General features: G+C 39.0%; 2 protein-coding genes across 2 annotated transcripts; both read right to left on the minus strand.

Moving 5' to 3' along the window:
- Positions 1-1,537: 1,537 nt before the first annotated feature.
- On the minus strand, positions 1,538-8,255 carry grtp1a (growth hormone regulated TBC protein 1a). The gene is made up of 8 exons (XM_072465513.1): positions 7,811-8,255; positions 5,786-5,937; positions 5,550-5,708; positions 4,763-4,887; positions 4,370-4,466; positions 3,971-4,143; positions 2,468-2,653; positions 1,538-2,037 (listed from the first exon to the last, which is right to left on the minus strand). Exons 1-8 carry the CDS (start codon positions 7,870-7,872, stop codon positions 1,945-1,947), a joined length of 1,047 nt encoding a protein of 348 aa, XP_072321614.1. The 5' UTR covers positions 7,873-8,255; the 3' UTR covers positions 1,538-1,944.
- Positions 8,256-12,657: 4,402 nt separating this feature from the next.
- On the minus strand, positions 12,658-19,391 carry adprhl1 (ADP-ribosylhydrolase like 1). The gene is made up of 7 exons (XM_072465561.1): positions 19,159-19,391; positions 16,998-17,162; positions 16,785-16,910; positions 15,134-15,274; positions 14,218-14,345; positions 13,870-14,007; positions 12,658-13,114 (listed from the first exon to the last, which is right to left on the minus strand). Exons 1-7 carry the CDS (start codon positions 19,370-19,372, stop codon positions 12,950-12,952), a joined length of 1,077 nt encoding a protein of 358 aa, XP_072321662.1. The 5' UTR covers positions 19,373-19,391; the 3' UTR covers positions 12,658-12,949.
- Between the last annotated feature and the right edge of the window lie 626 nt (positions 19,392-20,017).

Raw genomic sequence — 20,017 nt, forward strand, 5'->3', positions numbered from 1 at the left:
GTCATTTACCTGCAATATGTCACTTTTCTGCTTTCCTCCACAGTATGGCATTGAACTCATTTCCTGCTTCTTTTTTTTCCCTCATTTGAAAGTATGTATTATTTCTTCATTTGCAAAAGAGAAATCAAAGTTTATTTCTGCCGTGACTTTGGCGGTTGTGTGTTTGCTCTGCGTTTACATTCATCATCACCGGGACAAACTGAATGCTCTGGGAAAATGCAAATGTTTGACCTGGTTTAGGGTTAAGATGAGGCTCTACAGTTCCCTCTCTCAACTTAAAAAAAGCTTTCACATGGAAACAAAACAGTTCAAAACCACCCAGGGACGATGTGTTTGGTTGATCTCCTGTTCACACAAAGTAGCACCTACACACACCAAACTTTACAATCTTGGACTTGACAAGATTCTGACTCGATTTGTTCATCATATCCTGCATTTATTCAATTACGTGAAGTTTTATTGCTTGTCTTACCTCTGCACAGACCTGAGCTGTAACTGACTAATTCTAGCGTCACCCGATTGTTTTATGCCATACTGTGGAACATTCCAGGCAAAGCAATAACATCTGCATGAAGACAAGCCGGGGGAGTGCTCAGAAAAGTGACACATTGCACTTTTAAAACACTGTGGAATGAAAAAACTGTTTATGAATCTGCTCCTGGGTTGTTAAATTGTGTGACAATACGAGAGAAATCGATATTTATTTTGATCCCTGTACATCTCAATCATGACCTTTATTCTCTGGGTTCAAAACCTTTTTGTAGAAAGGGGAAAGTGTTGAATGTAAAAAGTTGGTGATGTTTTGTTGTAATTATTAATGATTCCAAGTAAACAATTTAACAATTATTAGCATTTAATTTTACCTCAAAGGGATAATATAAAATCAGAAAGTGGCGTATTCAAACACCTTCTCAGATTTTGGGGCAAGTACCAGTACAAAAAGAAAAGGACAGGCGCTAATGGTGTATTCCCCTCTGAAAGTCCAACCTAACCTAGTGCATGTTCAGTGAAATCCCTTCAGGTAAAATTGTGCAGTGGCTTCTTGTTTCTCAATGATTTTCCACATCCCAGAAAGATAATAAAAATCTTTGACTTAAACGCCTTGTTCATGCAGTGTGTAATGAACGTACTTAAAAAAGCCTTATTCTGTTTTTTTCTTTATGGTATTTAGCCATAAACTATACATGTATATCATAATTTTATATTGAATTAATTACTAATTGCAATAGTTACATACATAAACGATAAAAACAGGCTGATTAACTGTCAAACTTCTGCTGGCTCACCTTCTCATAAATGCATTTCACAGCAGAAAGCAGCGGAATGTGTTACACAATATTCTTAACATTTGTGTAAGACCTGTTTTGAAGTACAGAGACGTGGGTGGAGATGGGGGGTAGGTGAAAACACTTGAGCCTCAAATGCCGGATAAACAAGCATGAATCATCCAGAATACAAGGTGGTTCAAATGTTGCATCTTTTTTCTTGTGTATACATAAATAACGGCACGTATCACGAGGAGACGATAGCAGCACTTTATATTCAAACGTGTCGCAATGTTTACAATAATTCTCAATTACAAAACTTCATAAAGTTGTCTTGAAATGCTTTAGGACCAGTTGGCTCCTATTCATGTACTTTTCATTATTTCCCCAGCTTGTATCACTCATCAAAAAGGTTTAAAACATTGTCAAAACATGATTGAAATTACCTTTTTTCTTTACTGTCAAGTGTTTGACATGATAAAGTGCATATTTATCCAGAGTTTGACAGAAGAAAATCCTATAATTGGCTAAATGTTACATCAACAATCATTTTCTACACAAACAGCTCTCATGTTAAGACGGTAAAGTCAGTAGTATTTAGACGTTTGACGATTGTGAGTGAAAAAGATGCAAAGTGTCTCATTTGGGAATGTGTTGAAGGTTTTCACGGCGGTTTAGATCAGGACTCCTCTTCAGCAAATTGAGCTCGACATTTGCTCCGCAGTTTGGTCAATGTGGCCATGGAGAGACTTCCCGTTTCAGTGAAGATCTTCTACAAAACAATTAAAAAGAACACGCACAATATTAAATCCACGCCACATTCATCTAAAAATCGTATTATCCTCTGCAATTTATAAAAGGCAATACATTTTACAATAGTTTTAGCAATAGGAAAATCTATGCAATAATAAAATTGATTGATTGTCAAAGTATAAAAAGCACTTCTTGAACTAAAAAATAAGCGTGTGTCTTCGTATGGCATTAAACGTATCCACCTCACAGTAAGAATTCATATTTATCAAGGTATTTTTGAGCAACATAACACACAAAGCAATAACATCCACATGGAGACAAACCAGAAAAAATACACAGAGCTCCTTTTGAAATTTGTTGAAAGCAGGAAGTGCAAGAATTCGAGCTCTTGAGCCAACTAAGATGCCGTACAGTGATTCTCGTCTGCTGAAACGGTGTTACATTATCACCTGCATGAAGATGTGGCACTCGTGGACAAAGGGGCCACGTGTGATCAGCTTGAAGACCTCACATATGTCCGGCAGAGACTGGGCCTTCTGGATCTCGGCCTGGTGGTGGTGGATCAGGGTCAGAGCCACTCGGAAAATGATCTTTGAGCCTTCGTAAAACAAGCAGTCCCAAATCCTTAAGACCGTCTGTAGGAAGGACATTTAAGCAGAAAGAATAAGAATATAATATGAATCCGTAATCTGAGTTATAGTGGCATTTGTACAAAATAAAAAGTAGCTAAACATCTTGGCAAGGAATGTGGGCTCAGAGCAGTAACGTTAACAGTTCTGCTCATTCATCACATGTTCAGAAGCTCAGAATGAATGGACTGTGAGAGCTCATGTATAAAAGCTTTGTTGAATACACAAATTATGATTTTATTCTACTGGACCGATAAATGTTAAGTAAGATCACTGAACAGGCTGACCAGTGTGACCAGAACTTACATGAACAGAAACTTAAATAATTCCATCAGCATTGCCGTGATCAATGGGCTTTAGATAACTTAGGCGCATGTGTTTAAGCAGCAGTTTATCCTCGCCTGATCTGTCGAGTCGAGCCGAGGAGAACAGCCTGGAATCGAGTATGACCGCGCCACGACCTCGAGAACAGCCAGACGGCCACAGATCACGCAGAGTCCCGGTGAAAGGACAGATCTCGCGTTCATTAGAAGTCTGAATGCATTCCGGTTTCCCCACACACCGTGGACAGATAAAGAATAAAAAAGCCCACAATAAAGTTTTGTCTGCATGCTTAGCCTTGAGCTACGGAGAAAATTACTTTAAGCTCATCAAGATCATATTTGAATGTCTGTGTTGACCCTCAGTCGTCCAGGTAGGTTCCATAGCAAAATAACATGTGATTATGTCAACTGGACAGTAGGGTTGCCAGAGTTTCAGAGAACAATGAGCGACCCCAGCCCCCAAAGTAAATAAGCAATTAGTCAAATGTTGTGTGTCACAGCTAACCGATCACCAATGTGCACATTTTATCAGTACATTTAAAATAGATAACATTTTTAACCCATTAATTAACTGTATTTCAGTCTCTATTGAGTCCATCATTGTGAAACTGACTTTGAAAATGGCAAAAAATCACTACTTTTCTAATGTGAAAGCCTAAAACAACGTAATCCGCTACTCTCCAAAAATAGACGCCTAAAGTCACTATAAAGAAGCAGACGTGGCAACTATGTCTGACAGAATATATCTGAAGGGAGGAGCTGAAGCTAACACAAGATCATCGTTTACAGTCAGGAGTATCTGTTGTCTATTAAACTTTAAGGTGTGAACTGTCTCCTGACTCAGAACTGTTAATAGGCCCTCTAACTCCTATTAGCATACTCCGACTAATACTATTGTTTCCTTTGTTCTGGTTTAGGCCTGAGGGTGGAGGAGTAAATCGGTTCACCTATTGTGTTTATAATTGTTGCTGTGAGTGCTGCAGCATTCGTGGACACTGACCTCTACTGGCAGGATGTCTATGAATAGGCAGATGAACCACCGCGACACCACCAGAGTCCACATGACGTTATTGTCCATCATCGTCTTCCAGACTCCAGGCGCCTTCAGTCGGACCAGCTCTCCCAAAACCTCCTGGTCAGTCTTCAGCCCCAGCATGGCAGGAGAGTAGTAGTCTGCAAACACACACAGTATTAACAAGTTAGAAAATGTATAAAGTAGAGGATTCTATTATAGGACACGAAAACGTTACTTATGAACAAGACCGTTGCTTATTGTAACATCAAACCCAATGCATAATCCAATAAGCACAGCTAAATGTGAAAATAGACAAACAGGGGGAAAAACGACAACAATAAAACCAATAAACTAGATCAATAAAAGCAGGCAGTGAAGACATACCAGGCAATATCCTTCCGATTAGAGCATCCATGAGCCAGAAGGATTTTTCTTCATCTTTTGTGATGATTAGTAGATAACCAGCAATAAAGTTCATTCCCTGGGAACAAATTATAAGAACATATTCAACAATAGAACATTCAGCATACAAATTGTGTTTAATTTTTTTAACTTGTGTTGTTATATTTCTGCATTTATATGAGTGTATGGCAAGTCCTGTTTGGTTTTGTCTGCATTTTACAGTTTATAGCAACAAATGTTTATGCGGAAACTGTACGAAAAATGCAAAACCAATGTCGTCACTCTCTCCACAGGAACTTTAATATTTGACTTTCAAAATACCTTCTGGAAAAAAGTCTTTCACATTTGTAAGATATGTCTATTGATAGATAATACCTGGCAGTAGCCCACAGTCATGTTGTGATGCCCGTAGGCTCGGAGCACGTTGTACAGGGATTTCAGCAGGCATTGGTCCGACGTTTTACGGAAAAGTATGTTATCTGGAAATGTTCTGTTCAAGTCTGAAATAAAAAAACAGAAGAAAAGAAGGTTTTGTGTAAATAAAAGCATGACGTTTAGTTAACATTTACAATTATTTCTGGCTATGTCAAATATAAAAAATAAACGATTTTCCTGAATCTGATCAGGTTTTAGTGTATTTACGAGAACATTTTCCATAACTTGTAAGGTAAAAGTTAAATTATTGCAAGGAAAAGGCCCATAGCAAAAGACTTATTCTACATTTTGTGATAAGCTCTGCCACATTCATCCAAAAATCCCATCACCCTGTACAACTTGTAAGGCAAAATATTTTGAAATCATGGCTACTTGCGAACAACAATGTAATAGTTGTGATAATTGTATCAATATGTAAAATGCTCTTCTTTAATTAAAAAGGTACACTTTTCTGCATTAATTTAATTGAGTGTTTTTATTGCTCAAAAATGCCTCGCCAAACCTGCATTCTTACTTTTTACAAAGGTCCCTTCTCCACAGATCTGACCTGTAACTTACTCACCACTCACTCGTCTTCATGGCGATACTGTAGATATGTTTAAAATGGTGGAATATTCAAGGCAAAGTCAAATAGTGCACCTTTGAATATAGCCGTTAAAGATGATTTTTGCCCTTCTATGGTCAAAAATCCCATAATTCTGCACAACTTCTAAACCCATATTCAGACCTGTTCTTATGGCATCCAGGAGTTTGGGATCTTGCTGAGCCGAGAGCAGGGACTGGTAGAATCCCGGGTTCTTCTCGAGCCGATCCTGAGCGCCGCTGGCCGTCATCCAGATGAGGGTCCGGTGCTCGTTGGGGACGCCTTTACGGACATAGCGCTTTACTGAAGCGGAGAGAGAAGAGAGGTTTGTTCGTACTCGACGCCACACAGAGAAGGACTAACCATTTGTCAACACCTACATTTAACATTCTTCTGGACTCTGTTCTTGCCCTTGAGGAGTTTGGACCACTTTATGGACCTGCGGGTGAGGACTGTGAGGTACAGGGACATGATCTCCTCGTACGAGCTGTAGTCAAAGTCTTTAGAGCGCTCGAAGCCATAGGGATCCACGCTGAAGGGAACAGTTTTGTAAAATGATCATGACAGAAATATAAGATGCATGTTTCTTCTCACTTTTAAATGTCAAAACAATCCCAAATTCATTCATTCAAGTAGGGCTGTAAGCATTTGGTAATTTCAATTAACTGGTTGATGATGTCATTTTTATTAATTGCCTAATTATTTTACTGGGATTAGACATTTCATAGAAGGCACAAATTTAGTTAGCTGGAGTTATTGGAGTGACTGATCCATTTATTCTTTTTTTTTTGTGCAGTTTTTTTGGTATGTTTCATCATTTGATCATTTATAAATATATAGCTTTTGATAGTTATTGCCAAGTGCAAAAATGCAATTTCTTACAAGCAATTACTGACAATGGGAACACAATTTTTTGCTGAACAAGCACATTACTGAACTCATTTTGGTTCATCTTCCACACATACTAAAAAGCAAGAAAACCTATATAATATATAGGATGTGTTGATGAAGGCATGGGCAATATGCCAAAGAAATTATATTACAATTTTCTAGCAGCCAGATCCCTATTCAATGTACACTTTGCATCTATATTATTTAATTAATAAAGTCTTCGGCTTTGAAAGCTCACACTTTACTGTGAGTGGTAAATGTCATTCACTCAATGCAGGACAGACATTGACCAACAGGAGCAGCAGGTGGAGATTTTTTTTAACAGAAAATCAGTGACTCAGTGACAATTTCACAAAAATATCAAAGAATCACAATTAGATTTTTGTCAGCCCTATATCAAAACGTGTCCGCATTTATTGTGGGCAGCATTTAAGCATGACTCAAATTGTTAGCTCATTGAATGCTTTTGTCGTTTTATGTCGACCTGAATGATTAAGAGCCTTTTTTCTTTATACACAATGTCTTAATGACTCACAGTGGATCCCTTTCACTCTCCATTTCCTGGTTCTAAATTTAAAAAAGCAGACAGTAGCTGTACACAGCGCCCTAAAGATGCTTAGGTGACGCGATAATCTGAGAGCAGCTTAAGCCTTGACCAGTGGAGACACGCATCTGAGACTATACAGTGAACAGACTTTAAACTAACATTACTGTAAAAGGGTAAACAAAACACGGTCAGAGCTGCTGCTGCTGCTGCTGCTGCTGCTGCTGCTGCAGCCTTGATAAATGGAAAAAGAATCAAGAGGATGATGGCAAAACAATCACTGAAACTACAGCAGTCACCATGAATAATAACAGAGCTCAGATACGAACGGTTTAATTATTGTGACGAAAGTATCCAACACAATGCAAACCTTTCTTTCTATTGACTATACAAGCTGTGAAAAATAGATGTATTTTACAAGTTTGTGTATGTTTTAATGGACCAATTTTTCATTCATCCATTCTAGTCTGTAACATTATTTCATTCACATTTGCTTGAGTAAATTCAAAGTAATTTGTATTTCCAGCTTCATTTCAGCCACAAATTAAAGTTACTTAAAAAGGTGCACTGGAGCTTGTCTCCATGGAGATTGCCTGGAATATTCCACAGTATTGCATCAAACGTATCAATCTTGCATTTTCTGTATTGTATTGTAAGAAATAACTAAGTAAAACATATATACAAGCATGCATTATTCTTTGAGTGAGTGGGCTTGCCTCTGCACAGGTCTGACCTGTAACGTGGCTAGGTCTCCATGGAGTTTGATAATGCCACATATCAGGCAAGAAGCAATAACGCGTCCATGGTGATACGTGCACGGCGGACACTATTGTTACCTAAAAAAGTTACATAGTGCAGCTTTAAATTCTGCTTTACAAGATTAATGCGCGACTTTTTCTTTCTTTCCCAAAAACAAAGTAAAGTGACACTCGCTTTAAAACACATATGTCACAGTCTAACATAAAATTACCTGCCGATTCTTTCCTTCGCCTGGTTGTTGTCGACTCTTGCCCGGTAGCTTTTCGTATCCATGGCCCGATTTGCTGCGCTCAAACTCGGCCGCTGCAAGTGGAACCTCCGCTGCTATTTCAGTAGACCCGGCGCGGACAGGCAAAAGATTTCAAGGCAACATCGTGAACAAACAAAGTCTTAGCGCGTCTAAGCGAAATGAGAGCGTGAAACGACAGCGGGGTTCATGCTTTGGTCAGAAACCCTTTCGTGTTGGAGTTCACACTTTGCTGCTGCTGTGGGTTTATTTATCGTCATCCAAATGCACCTGTTGTGGGACCGTCTCTGGGTGAAAAAGTAGCATCAATCCCGCCCAGTAAAAACTCCAAAACAAAGAACTGGGAGAGGCTTGTCCGCGGCGTGCTCCTGGAACAGCTCCACGGGAGTTTTTCCCATGGAAATTCTTGGAAGAATTCAGAGTTGTGAAGTTGTCCCAGGACAAGGCTATTGGAGCTAATGGCGCCTTCACGGGACGCTCGTAAACTACACACTTCAGACCGTGTCGCTTAGACGGGGTTTAAAATGATTTAAATGGCGTTTATAGTGATGCAACGATCGAAGATGCCAACATGTTGTGTACTTTCATGTTAATCGTGTGTAAATGCAACAATTTCTGATTTTCGCTTTGTTTTGTTGGTGTTTTTTGATACATACCGCGTATTTCCCCCCCTCCCCAGGGTTTGTAAACGCAGCATTGTCGGTGAAAGGCCACGCCCCCGGGGCTCGACACGTGGCACAGGTGAGCTCAGGCCTGTCCTGTGGGAGGTATAAAAGGTACAGGGAGTATTTTTGGAAGAAACCAGGGATTGTAAGAGGTTTCAGATGACAATACATGATCCTGAAGCTGTGTTGAAAGTGATATAAGGCGACTATTGACATAAGATCACTTTTATTTGTCCCACAATGGAGAAATTCCAATGTAGGAGAATAACAAAAACATCAAAAATAGTCTTAAACAACAATTTAATATAGTTTGAATAGAGTTGAGATACAAAAGGCGTAAAAATGAGATAAAAATATACTCTGGGCCAGCCTATAAAGCAGAGGTGGAACCAAGTCTTTGTTTTGCAAGTATCCAGTAAGTCTCAAGTCTTTGTTTGTTGACTCATAGAATGTTGCTGAACTGTAACAATAAAGGAGAAAGATTCCCAGATACTGACAAATTAGACAAGTCATGGATTGCCAAAATATGTGTGGTTGTTGCTTCATGGTGTGAGCAATTATCTCTTTGTCTATAATTGTATTGTAACGCTGTACTCATAAGTTGTTTCTATCTTCACCTTTTTAGATGATCAGACTCTGCATTTCTGCCCTGAACTCCTTGGCCTGAAACTCAAATGTAGTTTATTAAACGTGATTACAGTTTGTTGTCCTACATTACCACTGGACGAACGGGAAAAGTGCCCGACACCAGTGAAGCTCTGCGGAGATAAGCCGCGGGATGGACTCAATATGAGGTGGCCTGATTTCTTATCCTCTGTGAAAATACTAGAATAAATCCAACACTGACTAATCCTTGTCATGTGGCGCTTATGTTGAGGAACGGGGTGGGATGGTGAGAGTCTATGAGCATTTAGATTAATTTAAATAGATAAATAATGATGGGAATTCAAATATAACAGACAGCATAAGATAACCTTTATTTGTCCCATAAGTTATACATGTTTTACAGAAAAGTACAAAAACAGCAGCACCGGAATCACAACAACAACAACAAAAGCATTCACCTTTCAATAAGCATGACAATTGTGAAATATATATTTTTGTCTGTCAAAATGGGGCAAATATTCAGAATACAAATTTTGTGAATGAGTATATCATATTACTTACAATTTTCAAGCAGGACTGGTCAGTTTGCACACAGTCATGTTTTTTTTCTCTTAGAACAGGTCAATTTTGTTAAACTTTACCTTTTGTAATTTATGGTAAAACGCTGTGAGTTAAATAATGTTTAAGGCTTTCAATGTTTCCTTTAAATATTGCTTTGCAGTGATTTAATAATCCTGTATGATGCAGTAAATTGTGTGTGAATAACAATTATCTTGGTACGAAGTTGATAAGTGTTAACCATCTGAAGGTCATCACATTTACCAGAAGTGGATTGTTAATTATTTATTTAGTTTTATCATTTCCACATAACCTTGCTTTTCACATATAACATTGAAAACTGTAGTCATATTATTTTATTACACAACAAAAACAGTGTAATTAAGACATTTTTAGAAATTCAGTTGATCCATTTTCTCGTCTTTCTCAGTGCATAATTGCCTGTTGATTCTTGTGAGAACTGTAAGGGACCCTTTGCTTTGTGGAGACCAACAATCGGGTACATCCTTCAATATTCGATCATATTAAGTCATCAAGTAGTTCATATGGGTTAATTTAAGTTACGGTTAAGTAATTATTGTTGGAGTAAGTCAACACTTTTCCCTCACTCATCAAGACCTGTGTGTACTGGAGGGGGTTTGTGTGATTGTATGATTTATGTTTTTCATGATATACTAAGACATGAAAACAGTCAAATGAAATCTACACATTCATACTACATATATCAAACATACATCAAAAAGTGAAGGTATCTGTAAAACGTATCACTTTGGGTTTGTACGTTTGCTTCACAGACGAATCCCCGTAGTTTATAGTTTTATACTTAGGTCTGTCTTGTTGAGTTTGGACATCTTTAGACAATCCTACATCATTACTGCTCTCATAATCCTCCTTTTGGATGTCCTCCACAGAGTATTTATGTTCTACGTCTGGCTTTTCCACACTTTTACTATATTTCCTCTCTTTCATCATGTCATTATAGTCCTGTGGCTCAAAACCTGCATCTGGGGTTGTATTTGTGGGACTTTGTGGCTCATTCATGCACAGATCTTCTTCACTGATCTTTTCCATTGACAATTGACTGTTATTTATTATGGCCATATCTGAAGTGGCCATTGCTGCTTGAGTTTTGGATAAATGAGCCGATTGATACGAGGTACGAGGTATAAGAAATTCTTCCAGTGCTTTTTCCTTATAAACATCTTCTCGTGAACTTTGATATTTTTCTGCTTCTTTTTCTGTTTTGGAGTTCAAAGCGCGTTTCTCTTCACATAGCGCGGTCACCATTTCTTTTGACGATTGCACACTGATGACTTCAACATCACTGTCACCGTTTGCATCAGCAGTTTGGCCCTCTTTGTCGAGTGTCGTTGGACAAATAATGTTATAAGTTAACAGAATTATACTGCAAGGTGTGATGGTGGCTGTATTGAACAAAACTGGTGGCTCGATTTGCATTGTCACTTCACAGAACTGGGGCAAGGACCATTCGGAGGCACAATATGAACAAAACCACTCTTGGAAGCCATTTTTAAAGCAATTAGATGCACAGTTTGTGTTTTCAGAAGCATCATTGCAAGAAACTGCTGTGTGCATTTCTCTTTCATTGCCACAGTCCACATCAATAAATTCCCTTGATGACAAATGGACATTTTCAGCATTAGAATTTGAACGTTTCTCTTTTATTTCCTCAAATTTATCAACATATTCCACAAAATCATCTTCTTGAACTGTGGCACCTGTTGCTTTTCCCCCCACACCTGAATTATCTTGATCATGTTTTATGTCCACTTTGAACGTTTTGATTTCACTTTTCAAATTTGGATGCACTTTTGATGACATCGTTCCATCTGTCTTAGCCCGTTTGGCTCTTTCGTGGCTTGCGACCATCTCTTTAACGTTACTCGTCACTTGCATTTGAGCCCTTGCAGTGGAACATTTCAGATCAGTAGCTTTTCGAACAGTGGCCACACCCTCAAATCTCCCCATAATACAGGACAAGAGCCCTTTTCCTAAGTTTCTATGGTTAGGGTTAGGTTTGATTGGTGTCTGCTTGTCCTGCCCTTGTTGTTGCTGCTCAACCTGAACAAATTTGGCCAAAATATCTTTGACTTTGCTTTTAGTTTTTATGCAAACAATTTGGTCCTTTTTTATTTGGTCAGTTTGCAAGACTTTGCTTAAGTTAACATTATTTGTATTTCTATTGACTAACAGTGCCCCCACTTCTCTGTGCTGGGTTATGGCTGGCTTTGTTGTCGTACGGCTGAATTTAGACTGAAGAAGTTGGAAAGAGGTGAGACGTCTGGATATTTTGTTGTCAGCCATGGATTTTTCTTCTGTTTTGATCACTCTACATTTATGATTTTTATTCTTTGACATAAGTTGATTGTCTCTTGAGTCTTCTTTTTTGGCATTGTTTGTTTTGGTCATGGTTTGCTCAGTGTTGTAGGGCAGTTCCTTGGTCAGGTAGAGGAGCAGGCTCTCCAGGATGTCTCGGACAACTGGGTGATAGTCTCGACTTCTGATCAGCTTCTTGATAAAAGTGGCATTGGGTTTTGTGCTCGTAGTTTTCTGAAATATTGGTCTACAGAAAGTAAAAGACATGCAAAATGTATGTCAACGCACTGTTATTCAAATACAAACAGCAGTGTGTCTCCTGAAGCTTATTACATGATTTGTAGGAAATAATGTTTCTAACTTGTATAATGTAAAATACTGAGCTTTATGCCTTTAGTCATTGTACTGTTTTACTAATAGTCAAGTAAAATCTGAGGGAGTTAGAGCCGTTAGTCATGAAGCAAACAAATAATATAAAAAGTGAGACATTAGCAGATTAAACATGGATTTATTAATGTAGTTAATACAGATAATCTACTAATACATACCTTTGAATCCATTCAATTGTATTAAATTCACTTTACAAAAGGATAAAGGGATATTAGGAATAGATTTTTGACACCTCAGTGAAGACCAAACACTGCACAGTATTTTGCACAGGTTTTTATTCACATTTATTAAACAATCATAATGTTAATACAGGTCTATTCGCTTTACAAAATTAACCACATAATTAGTTTCAGCCAGAGCTATTCCAGTTTCTCTTTGAATAAACTAAGGGAGATTGTAGTCAGCAGGCAGAGAAGTATACAGACATTGACTTATGTATGTTGGGCTTCTTTTGGGGAGGATTGTGTTGGACAAGGGACAAGCCAAAGTTAAGTGCGGTTCCTCAGACAGCCAGTAGGGGTCAGGCCAGTGCAGTGGGAGAGAGCATTTACTTGTCTATGCACTTGTCTTTGGAGGCTGCTTTGTAAAGTGCTTCTCCCAGCTCCTCCAGTTGCTCTCGTTTGTCCATGTCCTGGTACAGACCGGACGGGACCGAGCTGAGGCCGTGCATCAGCCCAAAGAGACACCCAGCGATTAGACCTGTCCCTGGACTCTCACCTGCAACAACAGCACAGTTCCAAACTACAGAGCAAGGCTACAGGCCCAAAAGCTCAAATGAAGCACTACGGAACATCTAAACACAAGAACATTCTGAAAGTTAAACCCAGACTACATGAGTGGTGAGAGCGTTTGCTCAATCCCAGTTCCAACCATTGCACATACTATCATTGTGCCCTTGAGCAAGACATTTCACCCTTCCCTATGTGCCTGATGTGTGTGTGTGTGTGTGTGTGTGTGTGGTACTAGTGGGCGGGTCTACAGTAGACATTTAGGCCCCTGTCCCACCTTTAAATATGCACAGATTGGTTTCAAATGGTGATGTTTACACAGGAAAGGGCTGTCAATAACAATTATTTTAGAAGGTTATTTCTATAGTACGTTGTGATTCTTAACCAAATAAAAGTTGAATTGGTGACTGAAGGCTTCTAGAGAAAGAATATTTATGCATCAAGTGTAAAATGTATTAAAATCTGAAACTGTTGAATTGTTATAAAAGTCTTTAGAGTCTGCAAAGTCCAGATAGCGATTACGATGATCAGAATACTATTACTCCATTCATTGCTGCATGATGTTATCTGTTGCTATTCCAAATTGTTTTAAGGGATAAACATTGAAAATCATACAGTTTTACAGCAGTCTTTATCTATAAGCCTGAACTGATCACGTTCGTTGCCCAAACTGGTCACAGAAGTAACTTGCCACCAGTGCGTGAGTAAATGAATGAAATAGTGAATTATTGTTTCAAACCTCACCTCCGTGGAACATAGCTCTTCTACACAGCTCAGCCCAGTCACTTCCTGCCCCCAACAGTGCGTCGTAGGCGATCATTGGGGCGTCGTGACCTCTGCGGCCTGCTCTGCCCTCTGAACTCCACCGCTTATACATCTGTGAAGAAACACTGGCTTTATTTTTGTGATAAAATGCCGTAAAATGAATAGTCTCAAACATGAATACTACCACTGTAAAATCTGCAATATTGGAGTTAAAAACATGTTACCAGAAAAAGTAAATGGGGTCACACAATATCTTTGCGGATATATGTTTATTACATTTTAACTACCTCAACGATGTTGGTTGTGTATTGCTTGGACTTACTTTATCCGTCTCTTCTGCGTCGTATGGGTTTGGAAATACAGGTTTGTTCTGTCCCTCATTCTCTATTTCTCTCTCCTCCAGATAAAACTGCCACTTGGCCTCAAAGTAGAACCAGTTTTCTTGATACTCTGCACAAATGTATAGAAAATATGCATTACTGAACCATGGTCACATGGTTTAAAGGTTATTATAACCTTATAACCATGTGACCAGGGTTTTATGGCTGTGCAATTCATTTCATTTTAATCATGCTCCAATTAAAATAGGGTTTGATCTGTCCCACAAAACCTGCGCAAAGCCCCTAATCTGCAGTGGGTTTTAAAACATGGATCACAATAATGATCCTTTTAAACCCTCAAGAATGACAATGTGATTCTTCATCTGTAGGTTAAAGGTGCACTATGCAACTTTGGTGGGGACCCATTTATTATCCTGGAATGTCCCACGCTATGGAATGACTCTTCAATTACAGATATTTGAATCGCTAAAAATACACATTGAAGAGCATTCTCACTGTGAGAGGGGTTGCTTCTACACAAATCTGCCTTGTAACTTGGTCCGGTGGCATCACCTACTTGTTTCCATGGTTACTGATCACTTTAATGCCATATAGTGGGACATTTTAGGCAAAGCAATAAGATCTCATCAAGTAGTGCAGAAGCTTAAAGCACCTTTAAATAACAATACTAATAATAATCCATAGTACATTAATAAGTGCAATTTAAGTTATTAACCAAATAAGTGTAATTTCTTTCAAAGATTAAGCAGCTTTAATTTGTTTCTTGCATTACAGAAACACGCTGCCACACAATAAGCCGCTGGCAATAATCATAATCATCATAATCATAACAATCATAATAATATATTGGTCTTTTGAGGGTGAACCTTCTCCCCACAAACAGAAACCTGAGCTGACCTGCCATGTGTCGGATGGTCTTCCTGCAGTACTCCTCGGCCTTAGGGATGACTGTCATCAGCTCACGCCCCCAACTCACCAGAGGTTTCCCCTGGATCGCACACGACGCGAACAACGCTGTGGCGAGAGAGCCCAAGAAGCCTGAATGGAACAAGATGTAATTTGAAAACAGGTCATAACAAAGCAACACGGCGTAACCATTATTACAGTCGTTATACAAATCAACCAACCCGGACCCTATGTAAAAACAGCCTGAAACTTGCTAAATATAATTCCTTATGTAACAAATCATTCTTAATTAACAATGTTGTTTCTTCTTATAATCTTGATTATATGTTTTTACCTGAAACATGGCTTGACAAAAACACAGGAAATCAACTTCTAATAGAATCTGCTCCACCCAACTTTAAGTTTGAGATGATGAGATTAAATTGTTACCCACAGGTTGTCCTTTGGGATGTTTTCATCATTTGAGTATGTATCCTTTAAAATGGAGCTTCGTTGTTTTATACAAGCCTCCCCAGCACTGCCAAAGTTGATGATTTTACTGAGATGCTTTCAGTTGTGGTTTCAATGTTGATAATATTTGTGACAGAAACGCTAAAGAGCTTAATGCTGTCCTTGAAACTTTCAGTCTCACTCAGCATGTGAGAGGCCCCACCCACAGCAAAGGACACACTCTAGATCCCCTAATTACGAAGGGGGTAAATATTTAAAATGTCAATGTGGTCGATGCTGCTCTGTCTGATCATTTCTGTGTCTTCTTTGACCTGTCTGTTTCTCCCAAACCTCCGGTTGGTCCTGCAGTTGTTCAGAGGAGACACATAAGTGATGGCACAGGTGCACTGTTTATGGAAATGATAAACTTTGAAAATGTCTCATGTTCTGATGTAAATGATTTGTTGAACTCTATTATATTTAGTGTTTTGAATGTTCTGGAAGCCATTGCCGCTATGAAGGCTAAAATTGTTCAAAATAAGCAGAAGGCGCCGTGGAGAAATGATGATTCGGTCAGGGCACAGAAAAGGGAGTGCCGCAGGGCTGAACGGAAATGGCGCAAGTCTAAACTCCAGGCTCAAAAAGGGATTTACAGAGGGAAGCTGAACATGTACAACCTCATTTTATGTTGAACTAGGGAAAGATATTTTTCTGAAATAATTGGAAGCTGCAGTAACAACTTGCGAGTCTTGTTTGCCACAGTAAACAGATTAACAAACCCTCCAGCTCAAGTGTAATGAGTTTGCATTATTCTTTAATGATAAAGATCCACAATGCAAAAAAAATATCCTAAAACTAAATAGACACTTAGAGCTAACTCACTTTGCACCTGTAACTGACAAAACCCTCTATTATATTCACAATTTATGCTGAAATAGAAACACATCAACTATTGTTTGATGTGATGTCATGTTACTACCCAGCATATCACTACAATTAAGAGACTGTTAAAAGGTCAACTCTCTCATTTATACATGATGTGGTCAATGAATGAGACACATTAGTAAAATTCATAGCTACTATAGTTACTAATTTCCCATGGTTTGTAGGACACACTGTTAAGAGAACAATATGACATTATTACATTTCTGTCTCTAATCAAACTATCCAAAGTCAATCATGCAGTAACTGTATATGTCCTGTGGAGCGCCACCTGTTGGATGGTTGTGTGTCATCCTGCCGCTCTCGATGCTGACCTCCACCAGGTTGTCTAATCTCTCCGGTTGCCAGTACCTCATTCCCACGCACATGGCCTTGGCAGCTGCCCCAAACCCAGACCCTGCAGATAAGAAGGGTATTTTTAACGCTCTGTTTTCACTCCGTATCCATATTTTAAAAATACCAAGACACGCTAATGAGCCATAACCTTTCTCATTGAAGGGCGTGTGCCAGGCTAGCAGGTAGTTGTGTGGTTTGAGGTGCACGCAGCCCTCCACTGTGAACGGGTCGGGCACTCGGCCTTGGAGACGGACCAGGGCTTCAACGTAGAGACGCACCAACTCACGGTACAAGTCCTCCAGACACCAGTAATCTGACAGCATACAAACACAGTCGCACAGATGCGTAATCAAATGGGAACACACATTTCTTACATAGTTTTTATCTTTATATCTTTCAGTTGAATCTGATTATAGACACTTGCCAGTACAATAAGAAGTTGTTTTTATTCAAGTGCATTTTAAACATTTCATGTGAATTTTTTGTTCTATTACAAGTAGAATTACACATATCCCATTGGCATTTTATCCTTAACTTCTTATTAATGTTATTTTGGTCTTCCCCAGCTTTTAAATAAAACTCTTTTTTTTGTGATTATTTCACAAAAGAGAACAAGAGAGATTGAATACTACATACTTCAGTGCAGATGTCACCGTCACGCTGAAAAGTCAAAGTGTTTATAACCAAATGCATTATTTTTTGCATATTTGGGACCAGTGCAGTTTGTTTTTGTGTATGGAGTTGTTGAATTACAATAATAAAAATCTTGTTTTATGCGTGTGCTCTTTAAGCCCATTTTCATTGCGTGATTTTCCTAGAGTCATTCATGAGCTGAAAGTGGATCCGAGTGGTGGTGTAGTGGTCTAACTTTAGCCTGAGACTGCCTCGCACAGATTAGGGGCAGCATGCCTTTGGAGCAGAAGGGACGCTCCAAACACTGTCAGGTCAACCTGGATCGACTGAGCTACACTCCGTTTATGTGGATGCAAAATGTGCACATAATCATCTCAATCATCAAAAGGAAAAAGGAATTCAATAACATTTTAAAAATGTAACCCTCCTTGCAAGCCACTTTAGTCACATCCTCATATTTTAAACCCTCAAGAATGACAATATAACTCTGCTTATTTCTATTTATTCTTATACGAATTACAAAAAAACATCGTTATTGGTAACTTGAAAATAGTTGATGCTTTCCAATTTTCCAACTACAGTATATTTCAAATAAAATCTTATTATGGACTTTTTGACCTGTCAGGATACATTTTTATGTTAATTGTCAACATGATTAAAACTATTTTCTTGTAACTCTATTCAAGTTTAAATTGTTTAGTTTGGCTGACATCGAAGTGGCCAAACGACCACATAATTAAATTTGCATGCCCTTGCTGCATTGATTCTTTGTAAAAAAAAAAGAAGAAAGAATGATGAAGTGACATTTGTGACAGGCGATAATCCTCACTGATTAGATTTCCAAAGCGCTCTCCCTCTCTTTGGCTGCCGTTCAGTGTGTTGCAGGTTTCATTGTGGCTAAATAGAGCTTCCCAATCTCCCAAAACATCATCACCACCATTTTAATAAACTGCCTTTGTGACACATGCACTGTATAGAGACCACCAAAGTCCATACGGCTATTGTTCTTCAGCAGACGAGAACCCAGGATCAACTTTTCCAAAGAAGTCTATTTTGGACTCCTCTGTCCTGGCAACTCTTGTCCATCCTCTCCCCATCTTTTCCTGTGGCGTTTGGACACGGGGCTTACTCTATGATTTGTCATTTGATAAATGGTTCTGGGATAATTTGTAGTATGTGAGAAGGCTTTGTCATACGGAAATATTCTGCTAGTAGATTAACAGCTTCCATCAGCTCCTATTATTGTCTCCAGGTAAAGGTCCAAATGTTGAACTAGTTACAGTATATTTGTATGTTTTGTAGGTTGAATATGAGGGTGAATAATAATTTGTACAATGGAGAGGCCGCCCATGTCACATGATTCAGAGATTAAGTCAGATTTTCCTGATTGAAATGGTTTGAACACGAGGAAGGAGCGTGATCGACATACAGTGGAAAAGATACTGAGGTTACAGCTGCCAGACAAACTAGACAGATTAGACACTTTGACAGACGACATGAAGCTAGAGATATGATCATCATAGTTTAAGGTAAAAACATGTGTGTAGTTTGTTTAAAAAAAAAAAAAAAAGTCAAACTAAGAAAATTGTCAGCACATCAGGTAATTGAGTATGCATCTTGCTTCGCACCTTAAGCAAATTAACACTGATTTATTGTTGAATACATGGATGCCATACCTGTGATGAGGGCCTCTGCTGTGGTCATGAGCATCAGAGTGGCATCACTCAGGGGCCAGTTGTCCGGGTCCAGTTTTAGGGCCGCAAGTCCTCCCAGAGAGGCCAGTTCCTCCTGGATCTTCTTCCCCGAGATGCACCCTTCCCAGCGGCCCTTCTTGTACCCCAAAGCATCCCCCAAGCCCCCCAAAACCATGCCTGCCTTGAACTTCTCCATAATGCCGAGCGATCTAGATGTCCAACTACTACAAAATATAAAAAAGAATACCTATGGTGAAATAACTATAGAGTCCATCAGCAGACACAAAAGTTTGCCATTATCAGCTGCAGTGTTGTTGTGCGGGGCGTTGTTGAGTGGGACCGTCATCAGGTGGCTCCTAAAAAGGAAATCCCCCTGGCTCCACACTGTAGGAGCTCTTTGGCGGCCCGTGGAGTGGTTTAGGCACTGGGCAGCATTTTGGCTTTAGCCTGCAGCTGGTGCGGGACCCCCAGGTCACCCGGACCGCCCAGTGGGAGCAGGACAAGAATGGAGCTGCATCCAGTTAATCCTCTTCTTCTTTCAGATCTGCTTTGATAATCTCAGCCAGTACACTCAAAATAAAGAGATTTGTTGTATTTTCCTTTTTACTATTTTATGTTGATGCAAAGCAAAACTTTCCACTTTAATATTGTCTAGTTAAAATCGAAAATTTTAAAAATGGAAAGTGATTAAAACTGAACCTGGGATATGAGTTTGACACGTCATAGAGAGCAATTTGTGGGTTTATTAAAAATTGTTTTTAGTGGCGACCCAAATCTAAGAGCTCATTTTGCTTTTAGACTGTAGCTTCAGAACCAAAACTAGATGTAAATGTAGATCTTT

The sequence above is a fragment of the Eucyclogobius newberryi genome, unplaced genomic scaffold (assembly GCF_026437365.1).
Source record: "Eucyclogobius newberryi isolate DKJ021-1_F unplaced genomic scaffold, fEucNew1.0.hap1 SCAF_5, whole genome shotgun sequence".
NCBI lineage: Eukaryota > Metazoa > Chordata > Actinopteri > Gobiiformes > Gobiidae > Eucyclogobius > Eucyclogobius newberryi.